At 46.1% G+C, this 17,486-nt stretch overlaps 1 protein-coding gene across 3 annotated transcripts in view; it reads right to left on the bottom strand.

The window, feature by feature from the left end:
* Positions 1-17,486, bottom strand: part of KCNQ5 (potassium voltage-gated channel subfamily Q member 5) — a 632,727-nt gene that overhangs the window by 13,868 nt on the left and 601,373 nt on the right. For all 3 annotated transcript variants that reach the window (XM_069599473.1, XM_069599474.1, XM_069599472.1), the window contains one exon: positions 15,434-15,542. In XM_069599473.1, coding sequence (XP_069455574.1) covers positions 15,434-15,542 — 109 coding nt within the window. The remainder of the gene's footprint in view (positions 1-15,433; positions 15,543-17,486) is intronic.

Consider the following 17,486-nt stretch of genomic DNA (forward strand, 5'->3'; position numbering starts at 1 on the left):
CTCACCCTCCCCATCCTCACATGGGTGACTCTCCCACTGCTGTGACCTTGCAGGACGGCTGGCCCTGCACTAAGCCCTTTATCTCCACGATGTTGCATGAAACCCTAAGAATTTTCCACATTTAATATTTGGGTCAAGTGAAGGCTCAAGAGGTAGGGGAAGCCATCCCAGGTCACAGAAGCAGTACCAGGTAGAGTTTGCAGATACCCAGGCCCAAGCATTTACTGTCCTACTAAGCTGGAGCCACTGGGTCGGGCCGGGCAGGCACACTTGTTCAGGTTCAGGAGAACGTTTGGCGGTCCAATCACATTCTCCTGCATCCTCTGTGTGTCTGCTGACACTATCACAAGTAAACTAGAGGCCATGTTAGTCTTGTCATCTCACCACCAACTGTTGTCTTCTTGGGGGTCCAATTCACTCTGCCCTTGAACTGGCCCCCTTCACTCTCTCAGAGGGCCCCTCCCAGGAATTAGGCCATATCCAGTGTGGGTTCCCCTATCCCTAATTATGGCGTTTCCAGTAGTCATGTATGGATGCAAGAGTTGGACCATAAAGAAGGCTGAGCACTGAAGAATTGATGCTTTCAAATTGTGCTGCTAGAGAAGACTCTTGAGAGTCCCTTGGACAACAAGGAGATCAAACCAGTCCATCCTAAAGGAAATCAACCCTGAATGTTCATTGGAAGGACTGATGCTGACGTTGAAGCCCCAATACTTTGTCCACCTGATGCAAAGAGCCGACTCATTGGAAAAGACCCTGATGCTGGGAAAGATTGAGGGCAGGAGGAGAACAGGCCAGCAGATGATGAGATGGTTGGATGGCATCACTGATTCAACGGATGTGAGTTTGACCAAATTCCAGGAGATGGTGAAGGACAGGGAAGCCTGGCATACTGCAGTCCATGCGGTTGCAAAGTGCAAAGAGTCAGACACAACTGAGTGACTGAACAACAACAATAGAAGTTTAATATGATCTACGAATTGCCTGATAGGAAGGAGGGTTTGAGCAATCATTCTAGAGTGAAATTAGAACCTTTATAATGCATGAAATGATTACGATGACAGTACTGCCAGGCAGTACTCTGTAGTATAACAGATGGGGACTCTAGTCAGCTCCATTTTGCAGATAAGCAAACTGAGGCCTGAAGAAGTTAAGTGACTTGTCTGAAGTTAAACAGCATGTCAGTGTGGGATCTGAACCAGTGTAGCTCCAGCGCTGAGCTCTTAATCACAATGTTCTACTCTTGTCTTAGTATTAAGATGTTAATATTTTAACACAAAATAGCAGCAACAGAAACGATACTTTACATGAACTGCCTCTTCAGTCTCATGCCTAACACATAGCAGGTACTGGATAAAATTTTGCCATGTGAGTGGCTTGTTCTTTCCCGCGTTGTTGGAAGGGCCTTGGAGACCAAAAGGTGGGCCGGTAGGTTACTGTCTCACTGCACTCTGGGAGCTCACACTGCAGCAAACTGCAAAAGACCCTCAACCTAGCATCCTCACTGCTGGGGGTGCCTGAGCGGGCCAAGAGTCCAGAAGGAAGTTCCTATTGCAGCGGACATGCCCCGGCATGACCACGAGAGGGAGCAAGAGATTCACCACAAACCTAAACTGGCCCCTGGCTTGAAAAGGGAAGAAATCTGCTCAAGCAGTTCTCTGAGCACGAAGAAATCGCCGCAGCAAGTTAAACTCCGAGTGGAGTCTAGCTGTATATACACCCGACACACGTGCACTTATAAGGAAGGTGCATTTGTTGTGCTGCCATGAGTCACAAAATCTTGCAAAAGTCTTGTCTCCGGCCCCTTAGGTCGGGGTTAAAAACCCTGCGCGTGAATATGCAGAGATGAGACCAGGAAACAGACGCGGAGTGACTGTGGCCACCACCAGACCGACGGATAGGCGGGCAGCAGCCAAACCACGTGCGGGCGGAGGGCTCCGATGAGAGGCGGTCTCATTGGCTCTAAAGACAGCAGCGTCCCCATCAAGCCGCTTAAAACAGGCGGGTGCCCGCTCCCACCTCCAGAAACGCCACTTAATTGATCCAGAGACTTTATAAACCTCCTCTGGAGATTCGAACCTGTAGCCCGGTTAAGCACTACTGACAGGAGGCGGAATTGCGGTGGGGGTGGGGCAGAGTGACCTCAGCGCCCCACCTCCCTGCAAAGGAGTGAAGGCGCATTTGGGTATCATCCGACTCACACAGATCAGGTCCACGAGGTGGTGTGAACCGCGGGCCTGGGTGTCAGGCCTGCAGTCAGAGCGCAGTGCTTCCTGCCCCACTCCCCCCAGGGAAGACCTTAAGTCCCACCAGGAGCCAGCCAACACTTCCCGTTAGCTTCTCAAGGGCTGCCTTGGAAGGGAGAGGATATGCCTGGCGATGGAGCCATTCATCCTCACAACAAACACTCACTGAGCTCCTGTTAGTGTGTGCAGGGGCCCTGGCTCCACTGCGAGGGAGTGTAGAGCCCAAGAGGCCTGTAGGACCAGCTGCTCTCAGTCTCTCCATCTCTGGGGTCTCAGTGGAGGCCACAGTGCCTGTGGCCGGCAGCCCTAACGGGACTCAAGGGTCCCATGTGCCCAGAGCCTGGGCAATCTCGATGAGCTCAGGGTGGCTGCTTCCCTGAGTGATGCCAAAGGATGCTGGTGAGCGGGACCGGGTCATTCATTCCTCACTGGGCGCTCCTGATGTGCCAGGCTTCACGCTGGAGGCCAGGGGTCACGTAGGAGGGTCCCAGACACACAAGAGAGCAGCGTGTAGCCCAGATTCTTCCCGCTCTGCAACCCCATCTCTGGAGACAGATGACAAACTTCTCTGGGCTCAGAAATGGCCCATCGTATTCCAGATCTTATGTTTTTGGTGTGGATTTTCACCGGTGCACTGTGCGGACCTCCTCTAGTGACCTGCATTCCACATCCACTTCTTTCCTGGTTTGGCAAATTCAGTCCCCTGACTTGTTACTCCCATGAGAAGTGCAGCGTCTATCTGTCTGGGGCTCATCTTTGAAGTGACCCAAGGCCTCTGTGAAAATGAAATCTCTTTCTCTCTCTAGCCTTTTAGAGACTGGTCATTTTGTGGTGGGGGCTGATCATGGAACAGATTCGACTTCTAGACAACTAGGCCCGCGGAAGTTGATAATTTGGGTTTCCACTGAAGGTGTGTTGATCACTTGTTTGGATGGTTCACTAATGTTATTTTCCTGTTAACATAGAATCATGATTTAATAATACATTCTGCCTTCGTGTATATGGTATCTAGACTTTGAAACTCTTTAAAACTAGTTGTAGAATTGTACACCAAAACTCCAGTATTCTTGCCTGGAGATTTCCACGGACAGAGAAGCTTGGTGGGCCATGGTCCACTCACAGAGAGTCAGACACCACCGGGTGACTGACACTTTCCTTCTTACTTTTCACACCGAGACTCCTTCACCCTCCTGTCATCTCAGACAGGGCTACCAGCCAGTGACTAAGGAACTCCAGGCGTGAAGAGGAAGCACTGGTCAGTTTCATTTCTTGCTGTCAGTTCTTGATAGACACATAAATCAGCTCCACTATACACAGTCTACCAGATGTCCTCCCTTGAGGGGAAAGCAGATGCCTCACTTGGCTGACTTAGGGGTCAGGGAAGTTTTAGGGTCACATTGTTTCCACCACTGGGAATAGGGTTTTCCTTCTAATGCTTAATATTTCTTTTTTTTTTTTTAAAGGGAGACTCTTTCTCTTTTTTGGCCACACCATGTGGCTTGTGGGATTTCAGTTCCCCGACCAGGGATTGAGCCCAGGCCGTGGCAGTGAAATCTTATCTACTAGGCCACCAGGGAACTCCCTCAGTATTGTTGCACACTCAAAGTCTAGTAGGTTCTTCTGTTCATAGTGTTTGGCTTTCTTTCAGAGAGGTAAGAGTAGTAAAACCCAAGCAAGAACTTCTGGATCCAAGCCAGTCTACAAATGGGTAACTTTCCTTCCTAGAATTTTGTGAACACTAATATGGTAACCATGGATACACTGGGGAATTTCATTTTCCTGGGAATTAAAACCCTACATAAACTTTAAAGTTTGAAACAAATAAATAAGTAAACAAACTGTCCATACATGTTGATTACTCTTGAATCTTTTTGATCTTGGTAATGAATAGGAGATTCAGTTTAAATTATACCAAAATAAAAGGTTAAAAATTAGATGCTGCAAAGTAAGTGCATTTTCAGTGAACACACTGGTTTAATGCAGCCTCAGGGCAAAATGTGGCCACAAGCAATTATCTTCAAAACAGAAACAAACAAAAAGAATATTCCAGGGAGGATATTAGCTGATTAAAAAATCTGTGCTAAATGATTCATAAAATGTTCCCTAGCAGCATCCTGTCCTGTCACGTGTCAGACTTGGCTGGCAAGAATGTCTTCCTAGTGACTTGCAAACAAAGTCTCATCACCTCTGCTAAAACAGCCCAGATGCCATCGGCAAAGTTAAAGAGCTGGTCATGATTAAACAGCTTGCGGGTTTTAATAAAAACCCTCAATGGCAGACATGTGCCTCTTCTTCTCTATTTGTGGAGTATATTCTCGTCTGAACTTTGAAGTGAGATTTAAGGATGCGGAGTTGAGAATGCATTTTAGAGGCTGGTAAGAGAACCTTCTTGCCTAGAAAATCCCATGGATGGAGGAGTCTGGTGGGCTGCAGTCCATGGGGTCGTAAAGAGTCTGACATGACTGAGCGACTTCACTTTCACTTTTCACTTTCATGCATTGGAGAAGGAAATGGCAACCCACTCCAGTGTTCCTGCCTGGAGAATCCCAGGGACGGGGGAGCCTGGTGGGCTTCCGTCGATGGGGTCGCGCAGAGCTGGACACAACTGAAGCGACTTAGCAGCAGCAGCAGCAGCAGCAGCAGCAGCAGCAAGAGAACCTGTGTGCCTTTGAGAATAGAAGAACCCAGGGCGAGAAAACTGGGAAACCTCCTGGTTCAACCTGGGGTTAAGATCAGGTGTGATCTCCACACCCTACTCAGAAATTGACAAGTCATCTGGGGCTCTTCTCTTGGCTGATCAGATCTGAGCAATTTCAGAAGAGCTGATGAGTCTTTGCTAGTTATATTCTTGACGCCTCATCTATGTTCCTACTGGGGAGAAAAATTCTAATAAAAAAAATTGTGCTTACAATCTGGCTCCAACATTTTGGCCTCTATTGAAATTTTCTCCAAATTTCCAGGTGACCTCTTTGTTGCTGATTTCCAAGGACCTTGTCCCTCTTTCTTTTCTTGACCTCTTAGAGTTTAACCACAGAGAACCCTGCCTCCTTCTCCTAAGGCTCTCCTCACCCCTCCTCTATTCCCCTTCCTGGTCCCTCCATCTGGTTGCCCCAGCTTTGTCTCGGTCAGCTTCTGTTCTCTTCCGAGGTTCTTTACAGTTTGTGAACCTGGATTCAGTGTGGACCATGCTCTCTCCAGGATGCTTCTGGAAGCCATCCATATTAGCACCAACGACGACCAAGTCTGTCCTAGTTCCTAGCTGTCTCCTGGGCTTCACATTCAGGGGTCCACCTGCATGCTGGGCCCACCCTAGCCCCCAAAGACACTTGCAACCATGCACGGCACGCCTCTTTCCCACTCCCAGCTGCCCCTGACTCAGCATCAGGGCGTCTCATCGACTCCTCCCACTCCATTCCCTCCTCTCCAACCACTAAATATCCGGTCTCCCGTTATTGTTTACATCGAAGAGCCTTGACGCCCAGTTGTCCTTTGCATCGGAAAAGCCTGGGCCTCCACCCTCTCTTCTTTTCACCGTGACTGTGACTCCGCCCCCGCAAGCCCCAGGGTTTGTAACAGAGTGTGTGCGGTTGCTCAGTTATGTCCGACTGTTTGTGACCTCATGGACTGTAGCCCGCCAGGCTCCTCTGTCCATGGGATTTTTTTTTTTTTTCCAGGCAAAATACTGGAGCAGGTTGTGATTTCCTACTCCAGGGGATCTTCCTGACCCCGGGATCAGAATGGGAGTCTCTTGCGTCTCCTGTTTGGGTTACGACTGTGCCACCTAGGAAGCCCTGTAACAACCAGCGCCTCCTCTTTGCAGCCTGTTTTCCCGCTGCAGTCAGAGTCCCTCTCCCACGTGCTTAGGAGGGTCACCTCCACACGTGGACGCCCCTCGCCTTCCAGGGCGCTGGAGGCCTCCTGCTCCTGTGGTCTGGCCTCGCCTCCCCGCATCATGTCCTCCCAAGTTCTCGGTCACCGCAGTCGCCCAGACACACACTCTGGGACCACACATAAGCCCCTCCCAGTTCTCTGCAGGTCATCTTCCTTCTTACTATGTACCACGGCGAGGAGAAAGTGACTATTTCAGTGTGTTCGGAGGTTTGTGTGGGTGGAGGAGGAGGAAGAGAATTGTGTCCTGGACTCCTGGGAGGGGGGCTTTGGGGGGTTGCAGAGCACCCCGAGGAGCTCATGGCTCGCGTCCTTTAGCTCCGAGTGGCAGCATTGCTCTGGGTGACTCCTTAGCACAGGGCATGGTGAGGGGGTAACTTTAAGGGGAAATAGAAGGCACCTAGGGAAGTGGGAGCAGGCCGACACCAAGATGGGAAAAAGAAGGGCTTCTTTCACACAGCAGGCAGCCTTGACCCAGCAGGGGGAGCTCCCAGAGGAGGAGATCTGGCCTGAGCAGAGTGTGGGCTGGTCCCCAGGGAGCCCAGAGCCCCGGTTAGGATGCTCGCCCAGTGCCCTGGGCCCTGCAGGTGGGAACCCCTGTGATCCTCACCACCACAAAGGTCGGCACTGTCCCCAGCCCAAGTCACCCACGAGGAGGGAAGCTCACAGGGAGGTGATGCGGGTTGCCCCAGGTGGCACAGTGCTTGTTTCCTGGAGCACCTTCCTGAGTACCCTAGGGCCAGGGGAGAGGGGCGAGGGTAGAATGAACCTGTGGGGCCTGGTAAAGTCAGGGTGCAGTTTCACCTACAGACGGGGAGCTTGGGGTTAGCAGATGCAAACTGTTATATTTTGTTGTTCAGTCCCTCAACGGTGTCTGACTCTGTGACCCCATGGCCAGCATGCCAGGCTTCCTTGTCCTTCACTATCTCCTGGTGTTTGTTCAGACTCAAGTCCAGAGAGTTGGTGATGCCATCCAACCACCTTATCTTCAGTTGCCCCCTTCTGCCTTCTAACTTTCCCAGCATCATGGTCTCTTCCAATGAATTGGCTCTTGGAATCAAGTGGCTGAAGTATTGGAGCTTCAACTTCAGCATTAGTCCTTCTATTGAATACTTAGGGTTGATTTCCTTTAGGATTGACTGATTTGATCTCTCTCTCTTAAGAGTCTTCTCCAGCACCACAGTTTGAAAGCATCAATTCTTCAGCACTCAGCCTTCTTCATGGTCCAACTCTCACATCTGTGCATGACTACTGGTAAAACCACAGCTTTGACTAGATGGACCTTTGTTGGCAAAGTGATGTCTCTGCTTTTTAATATGCTGTCTAGGTTGGTCATAGCTTTTCTTCCAAACAGCAAGTGTCTTTTAATTTCATGGCTGCAGTCACTGTCTGCAGTGATTTTGGAGCCCAGGAAAATAAAGGCTGTCACTACTATATACAGGATGAATAAACAATAAGGTCCTACTGTAAAGCACAGGGAACTATATTCAATATCCTGTGATAAACCATAATGGAAAAGAATGTGGAAAAAAGTGTATCTATATAGGTGAGTCACTGTGCTATACCCCAGAAATTAATACAACATGTAAATCAACTATACTTCAATAAAAAATGCACATTATAAAAAAGAATCTTTGAGTTTTTACCCCAGACCTCATTTATCATCTAATTATCTGGAAGGCTGGTTCCATCCAGGAAATGAGAGGTCACGTCTGTGGGAGACAGAGTGAGCGTGGAGCTGTTTAGGTCGTGACCCATTCCCAGCTTCTGGGCCGTCTTTCCTCTGCTCACTGAGCAATCGCCTCCGCCTTGTTTCAGTTCTCCTCACAAGAACAGGCTGCACTGTAATTCTGATTCATTTCTTGACGAGGGACAGAAAACATGGTTATGTATACAAGAACCACAGGTGCTGAGGATCTCATTAGGAGCGGCCTTGATCCTAGATGTGGTGATTCTATGAAAAAATACAGTGAGGAGCAGGCAAGGGTTTCCCCTCAAGTTTCTAACAGACCAAGCTGTTGCCCAGCCACCCGGGCCTGTATATGGGGCGCCTGTGCTGTCTTGCTGAGTACATCTGAGAATTTATCCAGCCCGTGCCGCTACAACCATCTCTTTTGTATTTTTAAAAATGATTTTCCAAGAGCTTTTTATAAATGTAGAGTTTTACTGACTATGACTTTTAACATTTGTTATTTCAAATACATGAAAGTTTAGTCACTCAGTTGTGTCCGACTCTTTGTGACTCTGTGGACTGTAGCCCACCAGGCTCTTCTTGTCCACAGAATTCTCCAGGCAAGAATATTGGAGTGGATTGCCATTATTCCCTTCTCTGGGGGATCTTCCCAACCCAGGGATCAAACCTCGGTTTCCAGCACTGCAGGCAGATTCTTCACCATCTGGTGAGCGTATCTTGATTTGGGGGCGAAAACTGGCCTCAGACTCACACTTACACAGTGTTTGCACTAAGTCAGTGCAAGCCTGCAAGGTGAGCCAGGGAACGTGCTCAGATATTCCCAGATGTCTGATGTTGCAAGGAATATCCGGATAATTAATGGCTTAGTTTTAATTTGAAAATTTTGATATTGTGCTTGAGAAAATACTTTGTGAACAGTGATAGGAAACCTGGTGTCTCGCCCCGTGTCATGGGCTGACTTGTGTCTGCCTCCCACTCCCCCCAGATTCCATGTCAAAGCCCAGGGCCTCAAATGTGGCTGTGTTTGGAGACGGGGTCTTTAAAGAGGTAGATAAGTTAACATGAGACGTTAGCAGAGACCTGAACCCACACTAACTGCTGTCTTTCTAAAGGGAGATTTGGATGCAGACACATACAGAGGAAAGACCGCACGAGGATACGATGAGGAGGTGGCTGGCTGAGGCCATGGAGAGAGGCCTCAGAAGAAACCAGCCCCGACGGGTCTTTGATCTTGGACTTCAAGCCTCTAGAACTGTGAGAGGATAAACCTCTGGTGGTTACGCCCCTGGGAGGGTGGTGCTCTGTCTTGGCAGCCCTAGCACGTGGATATACCATAATACAGGGAACCCTTGACCAACACACGTTAGAACTGCTTTGGTTCCTTTATACATAGATTTTTTTTCGAATAAATATATTGAAAATCTTTTTTGAGATTTTTGACAATTTGAAAAAACTCAGATGAACCATATAGCTAAAGATACTGAAAAAATTAAGAAAAAGTTAGGTATGTCATGAATGCATAAAACATATGTAAGTATTAATCTGTCTTTGGGGCTTCCCTGGTAGCTCAGCTGATAAAGAATCTGCCTGCAATGCAGGAGACCTGGGTTCAGTCCCTGGGTTGGGAAGATCTCCTGGAGGAGGGCATGACAACCCATTCCAGGATTCTTGCCACGGACAGAGGAACCTAGTGGGCTACACTCCATGGGGTCACAAAGAGTCAGACATGACTGAGTGACTAAGCACAGCACAATCTGTCTTTACCTAGACATGAGTAATATTTAATATAAAATTAATAGCATGTTAGCTTTCTTACTGTTTTATAACTTCACTTTCAAAGAATTTCAATACTGTACAGTAGGCCTCTATCTCATAATTGGAGAAACTGCATATCAGCTTACAAGCACAGGGAAGTTGTTTTTAAATCTCATAGAGTTTCAATACTGTATTATGAACCTGATGTGCTGTGTGCCATAAAAATTTTAATAATGAGTCATCCATTAGTGTATAAGGTAAGCTACCATGAAGCAATCATATTGCTGCTTCTTCATCATCAATGCATGAATTGCTTTACCTGTAAATAAACATAAATAAATATGAATTGTTTTTTCATAATATCTTTTCATTTTGGATGTCCATATAACATTTCCAGTGTTTTGTATGAGACAATATTGTAGGTACAGGGAAATGATTCATCTGTAAACCTATTTATAATACAGCTCAATACTGTAAATGTATTCTCTCTTCTTTGTGATTTTCTTAATAATATTTTCTTTACTCTAGCTTGATTTTTGGTAAAAATACTGTATATGTTACAGGTATAAAATATGCATTAATTGGCTGCTTATATTACAGATAGGGAAGCCTTCTGGTGAAGAGCAGGCTATTGGTAGTTAAGTTTGTGGGAAGTCATGTAAGTTACATGCAGATTTTCAACTACATAGGGAGTTGGCACCCCTAACTCTGCGGATCAAGGGTGAATTGTACAATGAAAAGAGAGTGTGTAGTATTTTCAAGAGTTTATCAATTTTCTTGTTATCTGTTTACTTCCCTGCTAATTTCATTTTTATATTTGGAAATTAATTTATATGAGTGGATGCAAAGAAACTTAACAGTGTTTGAATTAAATCATTAACAAGATACAGAATTTTTGTTAAAAATAAGTTCAGTCTTCTCTCCCAGAGATGAGTTTGAAAATGCATTTCCAACAACCTCATGCACTCCAACTAAAAATATTTTGAAAAAAATCTGTGGCAAGCCTGGAGGAACTAAACAAAGTATTTTTCTGTCTTTTAAGGCATAGCTTGGAAATGTCTAAGAATAGCTGCTGTTCACTACTATAAAAAATGATGTCATTCATTAAAAAAAGAAAGTCTCCAAGTGCATTTAGGTAATGGAATTGAAACAGGGGAAAAGAGGCAGGGTACAACCTTTAAAATAATGACATGGTCATTCTTTCTATAGTGTTAGTCTCTTAGTCGTGTCTGACTCTTTGCAATCCCATGGACTGTAGCCCACCAGGCTCCTCTGTCCATGGGATTCTCTGGGCAAAAGTACTGGAGTGGGTGGTCATTTCCTTCTCCAGGGGATCTTCCCGACCCAGGGATAGAACCTGGGTCTCCTGAATCGCAGGCAGATTCTTTACCATATGAGTCACCAGGGAAGCAAGCTATGGCCATAGGGCTTGACTAAAACTGGTAAGAACCAACTGGGTCCAAGATGGTGGAAGATTCGACTTTTAGAGGACCTAGAGCCTCACTATATGCTTACTGTAATATATTAGCTAAGTGACACACCCCCAGGCACCCCGAGAATTCTGAGGTCGACCATCAAAGAGCAAAAAGTGGGTGGTGGCCCAATTCCTGGAAATCTCTGCCCCTTCCCTAAAATAGTTGGAATAAATAGCCCATCGGCTCCTGCTCATGAGCCTATGAAGTTACTCAGCACATAAAAGCTGACCATCCCATATTTCAGGGCCTCTCGCCTTTTGAGATGGCCTACTCTCTATCTGTGCACTGTGTTTCTCTCTAAATAAATCAATTTCTTACCTTGCTTACCTAGACTTCCCTGGTGGCTCAGATGGTAAAGCATCTGTTTCCAGTGCAGGAGACCCGGGTTCAACCCCCAGGTTGGGAAGATCCCCTGGAGAAGGAAATGGCAATCCACTCCAGTACGCTTGCCTGGAAAATCCCATGGACAGAGGAGCCTGGTAGGCTACAGTACATGGGGTCAAAAAGAGCGATTTCACTTTCTTCAGTTCAGTTCAGTCACTCAGTCGTGTCCAACTCTTTGCGACCCCATGAATCGCAGCATGCCAGGCCTCCCTGTCCATCACCATCTCCCGGAGTTCACTCAGACTCATGTCCATTGAGTCCATGATGCCATCCAGCCATCTCATCCTCGGTCGTGCCCTTCTCCTCCTGCCCCCAATCTCTCCCAGCATCAGTCTTTTCCAATGAGTCAACACTTCGCATGAGGTGGCCAAAGTACTGGAGTTTCAGCTTTAGCATCATTCCTTCCAAAGAAATCCCAGGGCTGATCTCCTTCAGAATGGACTGGTTGGATCTCCTTGCAGTCCAAGGGACTCTCAAGAGTCTTCTCCATCACCACAGTTCAAAAGCATCAATTCTTCGGAGCTCAGCCTTCTTCACAGTCCAACTCTCACATCCATACATGACCACAGGAAAAACCATAGCCTTGACTAGACAGACCTTAGTCTGCAAAGTAATGTCTCTGCTTTTGAATATACTATTTAGGTTGGTCATAACTTTTCTTCCAAGGAGTAAGCGCCTTTTAATTTCATGGCTGCAGTCACCATCTGCAGTGATTTTGGAGCCCCCCCAAATAAAGTCTGACACTGTTTGTACTGTTTCCCCATCTATTTCCCATGAAGTGATGGGACCAGATGCCATGATCTTCATTTTCTGAATGTTGAGCTTTAAGCCAACTTTTTCACTCTCCTCTCTCACTTTCATCAAGAGGCTTTTTAGCTCCTCTTCACTTTTGTCTCTCACTGAACTCTTGCTGTGATGAGACACCAAGAATCTCAGATTCACCAGGAACAGAATCCAGATGAATTTGGAGAGTGACCTTAATCATCTTATTTTCAAAAATAACTAGAAAATGTCAGAGGCTTAATAAATACTAATAACTGAAAATAAGAATTCCTACTTTCACCCTTTGTGAATGTAATCATACTATTTTACATGCTGTCATCCTTGCAGTGGAATACGTATTTTTTTGTTACACATTTTTATTTTAATTTGTCTCTTAGGAAAACTATTATTATTAGAGCTACTGGAAAACAAAAGGGATGTTCAAGTTGTTATGTTAAATAATCAAACAACCAAAAGAAAACAAGGAAAATGCCAAAAACAGAGTCGCCATTTCTGAGATGAATAATAGATGGTTCACACTTGCAGTCAGTAACATACATCTAAAATCCTATTTCAGGTGAGCTGTGGGCGGTGGGCGTGTTCTAGCAAAAACATTCCAGTCAATTGATGTTCAGTTTGTTATATAATGAAGCTCAGGAAAAGGACACTTTTGCATATGATTTAGGGACTTTTACTTGCAGACTCCTTTTCAGAATTGCTGATTGCATTGGTTAGTCCTTTAATTCTTAGATATTAAAAGTTCTATCATAAGTCAAAGATTTCCAATTAAGTTATTAACTACTGAGTGTAGCTATTATGTTTCTATAGAAGCAAACAATTTTAAATGGAACTGAGAGGTTATTAAAAACAAAAAACAACCCACTAAGCAGAATCAGGAAACAGGGAAGAAAAACACCACATCAAGAGTTACGAAGTAGCAAGCAGAGAGCTTCCGAAATTCACAAAATGGAAAGATGTGTAAATTATAAAGTCCTGTTAAAAATAAGAACCAGAATGAATTCTGAAAAGCAAGGAAATTCTGCAAAGAACTTTTCAAAAATCAGTCAGGTTGTAAGAGCAAGGTAGAACAAAATAAATTGCAAGCTGCTGCTAAGGCGCTGAGTTGGCAGAATAAACCCATTTCATTTTTTTTTTTCCCCTCACAGCTCAAGATTCTTTGTGTAAATTGTAAGGCAAAAGCAAAAAGCTTCAGAAGGTCTAGGGAAATGACACAAATTGGGTTAAGTATGACTTTTAGGAAACTTAATCTGCTCCCCGGAGATAAGATTTTACTGTATTTGTTGCAAATTAGACCAAGGGTCTCTGACGGCTGTCATGACAGATGGAAAGAATTTCAAGGTCACTTGTAGGCCAGCAAGTCCTGGAGAACTTCCCGCAGTGATGGGAATGCACTGTGTCTCTGCCCGGAGTGGGAACCGTGGCAGCGCGTGGGCCCTGAGTGCTTTACGTGTTGGCCACACCACTGATGAGCTCTGTTTTGCATTTTACTCCATTGTTGTGTCATGCCATGGGCTCAGTCATGTCCGACTCCTTCTTCAGCCCTATAGACTGTAGCCCGCCAGGCTCCTCTGCCTTTGGAATTTTCCAGGCAAGAATACTGGAGTGGGCTGCCATTTCCTACTTCATGGGATACTCCCAACTCAGGGCTTGAACCCATGTCTCTTGTGTCTCCTGCATTGGCAGGCAGTTTCTTTTCCACTGGTGCCACCTGGGAAGCTCATTCCATTGTAATTAATTCGCATTTGAATTACCTCGTGTGACTGGTGGCTACAATGTTGGGCAGTGCAGGAAAGATCCTTTCCATCCATCTAAAGGAGGCCGCAAATAGCATTTATTATATATCCTTGGGTTTTCTGGGATTAAATATTACCCAAGGCTTCTGGGATCCCCAGGGGGCAGTGTGAGCACATAACTGCCCAAACTAGGAGACTTTGAGAAACACAAGGAATGTCAGTAATGGTCACGAAGAAACAAGAGGCCCAGGGCACGCAGGTGCCCTACCACTGGGGTGTTGCTTGCAGGTTCTGGAGGGAAGTGACCAGGCTTAGCTTCACTTCTGTGTGAGCTGTTGCTACAGGTAAAATTTTAGCACCTTCTGGACAAACATTTTCATCATATCATAGGTTTTGTCCCTGCAAATATTTATTAATATCCAAATCTTTATAACTCACCTTTACTCTCCGAGACAACCTTGACCACAGAGTACAGCAATGACTAACAAGATGTTCAAACCAGCAATGCAAAATCAATCACGCTGACGTCTGAGCTCAGACCAAGTACCTAGGTAGCTACACTGGGCTGGATAGTTTCAGCCCTCCCCAGGCTTCCTGGTAAGAGGCAGGAGAAGCCAAAGAGAGCAGAGGTATTCTATTTTGCAGACAGCCACTCGGCATCTGCCACAGATGCACATTCTCCCAAAGGGACTGAACTTGGCAGGCAGAACAGCAGCAGCTCATTTAGTGTGGATCCTGGATTCTTTGTGGAAGTGGGTTCTGGAGATACAAGTTGCTTTGGACACACTCTCAATTTTCCACCATCAGGAAAGAATATGTACCATGGTCAGACTTTACAAATAAATTTCGGCAGGACAGTTGCAACTCCCTACAAAGCACTCAGGCTCCCCATGTTCAGAACTCAACCTGCTTTGAAATAACAAAGAGAGACTATTCTTTGACACAAAGTACAGAACAGGGATTGAATCATCAATCATAAAAATAATTTTAAAAATTCAGTTGTATCTATACACCAAAGCAAGAAATTCACACGATAAGCCAGTTCTCATATGATCCATCTGGAACCCGGCCTGGTTTTTCAAATTCCACTCACCACTTATAACACATCTCATGCTGAACACAGTCAAGTTCTGTATTAAAAAAAAATCTCACAATTTAATAGGCATGTGGATGAACAGGAAGAAAGAAAGGAATTATTCTGAGAGATCCCCTGGTGGCTCAGCTGGTAAAGAATCCACCTGCAATGCAGGAGACCTGGGTTTGATCCCTGGGTGGGGTAGATTCCCTAGAGAAGGGAAAGGCTACCCATTCCAGTATTCTGGCTTGGAGAATTCCATGGACTGTATAGTCCATGGGGTTGCAAATAGTGGACACAACTGAGTGACTTTCACCTGCAGGAAAGAGAACTTAGCAATACAGTGATTGAGACAACGAGTGGGAGGTCTCAGAATCATTTTGTGAAACATTGTCACCAACCTGATTGCCCGAATGACGGTTTTCAGCGGTGGGGTGAGGTCCTCCACGGACACGTCGCACTGGCATCCTTTGTCATCGTACACATCATCGGTGCCAAGTGCTGTGTCAGCTGTAGGAGAAAAGGGCCAGTTAGATGACAGCACAGTGGTGATTTAAAACTCGTTCCCCAGTTGGTCTTTCATAGGGATGGGAGCCTCAGAGACTCGGCTTATAAATCCACACATGTGAGGCTACCAATTGCTTTCCCCAATATTATCCTTTCTCCTTTTCCTGCAAGCTCACCCATTTCACATGACTTGACATGACTACCCTTCTGAACTGTCTACCAGGGGACATGGGGCATTGGCATCCTTTCTTCCCAGCAGTGGTGATGGATTTGTGCTTATCCACATTGCTCTTTTGCTCAGTTCTTTTGAAGCTAATAGCCAGAGTTTAAAAAGCAACTGTTTGGAGTTAGGAAGCGAGGTTTTGGACATTTAATGAACTGGCAACTAGACAGAGGTTGAAGCCCACATCGTGACCCCAGGAGCTCCGCACCCTGAATGAGGGTGCTGAGCATCTGGCTCCCTGCCAGTTACTCGACATGGGCAGAGCTGGCTGATGACAGCAGGGCTGAAGCTGAGAACAGGGTCTCAGACGGGATAAGAAAGTCCATGCCTCAGAAACTGGGCAAGACAACTTTCGGTTTAATTGCAAAGTTTGGAAAAGGAAGCAGGGTTACAATAAACACCAGTTAGTCAGGGCTTATGAAATTAATAAAGAATAGTCCCTTGGACAGCAAGATCAAACCAGTCAATCCAAAAGGAAATCAACCCTGACTATTCAATGGAAGGACTGTTGCTCAAGCTGAAGCTCCAATACTTAGTCCACCTGACGCGAAGAGCCGACTCATCTGAAAAGACCCTGATGCTGGGAAAGATTGAAGGCAGGAGAAGGGGATGACAGAGGATGAGATGGTTGGATGGCATTACTGACTCAATGGACATAAGTTTGAGCAAACTCCAGGAGGTAGTGAAGGACAGGGAAGCATGGCATGCTGCAGCCCATGGGGTCTCAAAGAGTCAGACATGACTTGGTGACTGAACACCACCACCAAGGGACTGAAACTGCTTTCTGTCACCTGGTCTGCTCCGTGATCATCTGCTACATCACAGAAGAAGGGACTTTGAAATGGGCTGTCCTGGTCAGGCTGTAAGCCCTGAATGACTGTAAGAGGCCCATTTATTAGAGCAGTGCTCACATCTGGAACTCAGCTGGTGCATCACTCAATTCAGTGAGACACTGTGTGTTTACTTGGTTTATTGTATGCCAGGAATGGAGTAGGGGGAAAAGATGCAGATGAGTCTTCACAGCTTGTTTATGGTCCCTCTGGCCTTCTGGCCCCCAAGCTTCTTCCTAAGGGGGTTCTCCAGAACCATGACCTCACAATAATGATCATAATAACAACCACTTGCTGAAACGTATGCCAGGCACTTAGACAAAACTTCTGCATGTGTTAGGTTTTTTATTTACAGCAACTGGACAAGTTGGTGATGACAAGCCTGATTTTTAGATACTGAAATCAAGGCTCCGAGAAGGTAAGTGCCTCATTTGAGGCCTCAGCAGTGGTCAGTGGAGCTGTTGTTGTTCAGTCTTTAAGTCGTGTCTGACTCTTTGTTGACCCTGTGGACTGCAGCACACCAGGCTTCCCTGTCTATCACCAACTCCCACAGTTAGATCAAACTCATGTCCATCCAGTCAGTGATGCCATCCAACCATCTCATCCTCTGTCATCCCCTTCTCCTCCTGCCTTCAATTTTCCCCAGCATCAGGGTCTTTGCCAATGAGTCAGTTCTTCCAATCTTGTGGCCAAAGTATTGGAGCTTCAGCTTGAGCAACAGTCCTTCCAATGAATATTCAGGGTTGATTTCCTTTAGGATGGACTGGTTTGACTTCCTTGCAGTCCAAGGGACTCTGAGAAGTCTTCTCCAGCACCAGAGTTTGAAAGCATCCATTCTTTGGTGCTCAGCCTTCTTTATGGTCCAATTCTTGTCCCCTGCATTGCATCAGCAGT

This window comes from Ovis canadensis, chromosome 9 (genome assembly GCF_042477335.2).
Source record: "Ovis canadensis isolate MfBH-ARS-UI-01 breed Bighorn chromosome 9, ARS-UI_OviCan_v2, whole genome shotgun sequence".
Lineage (NCBI taxonomy): Eukaryota > Metazoa > Chordata > Mammalia > Artiodactyla > Bovidae > Ovis > Ovis canadensis.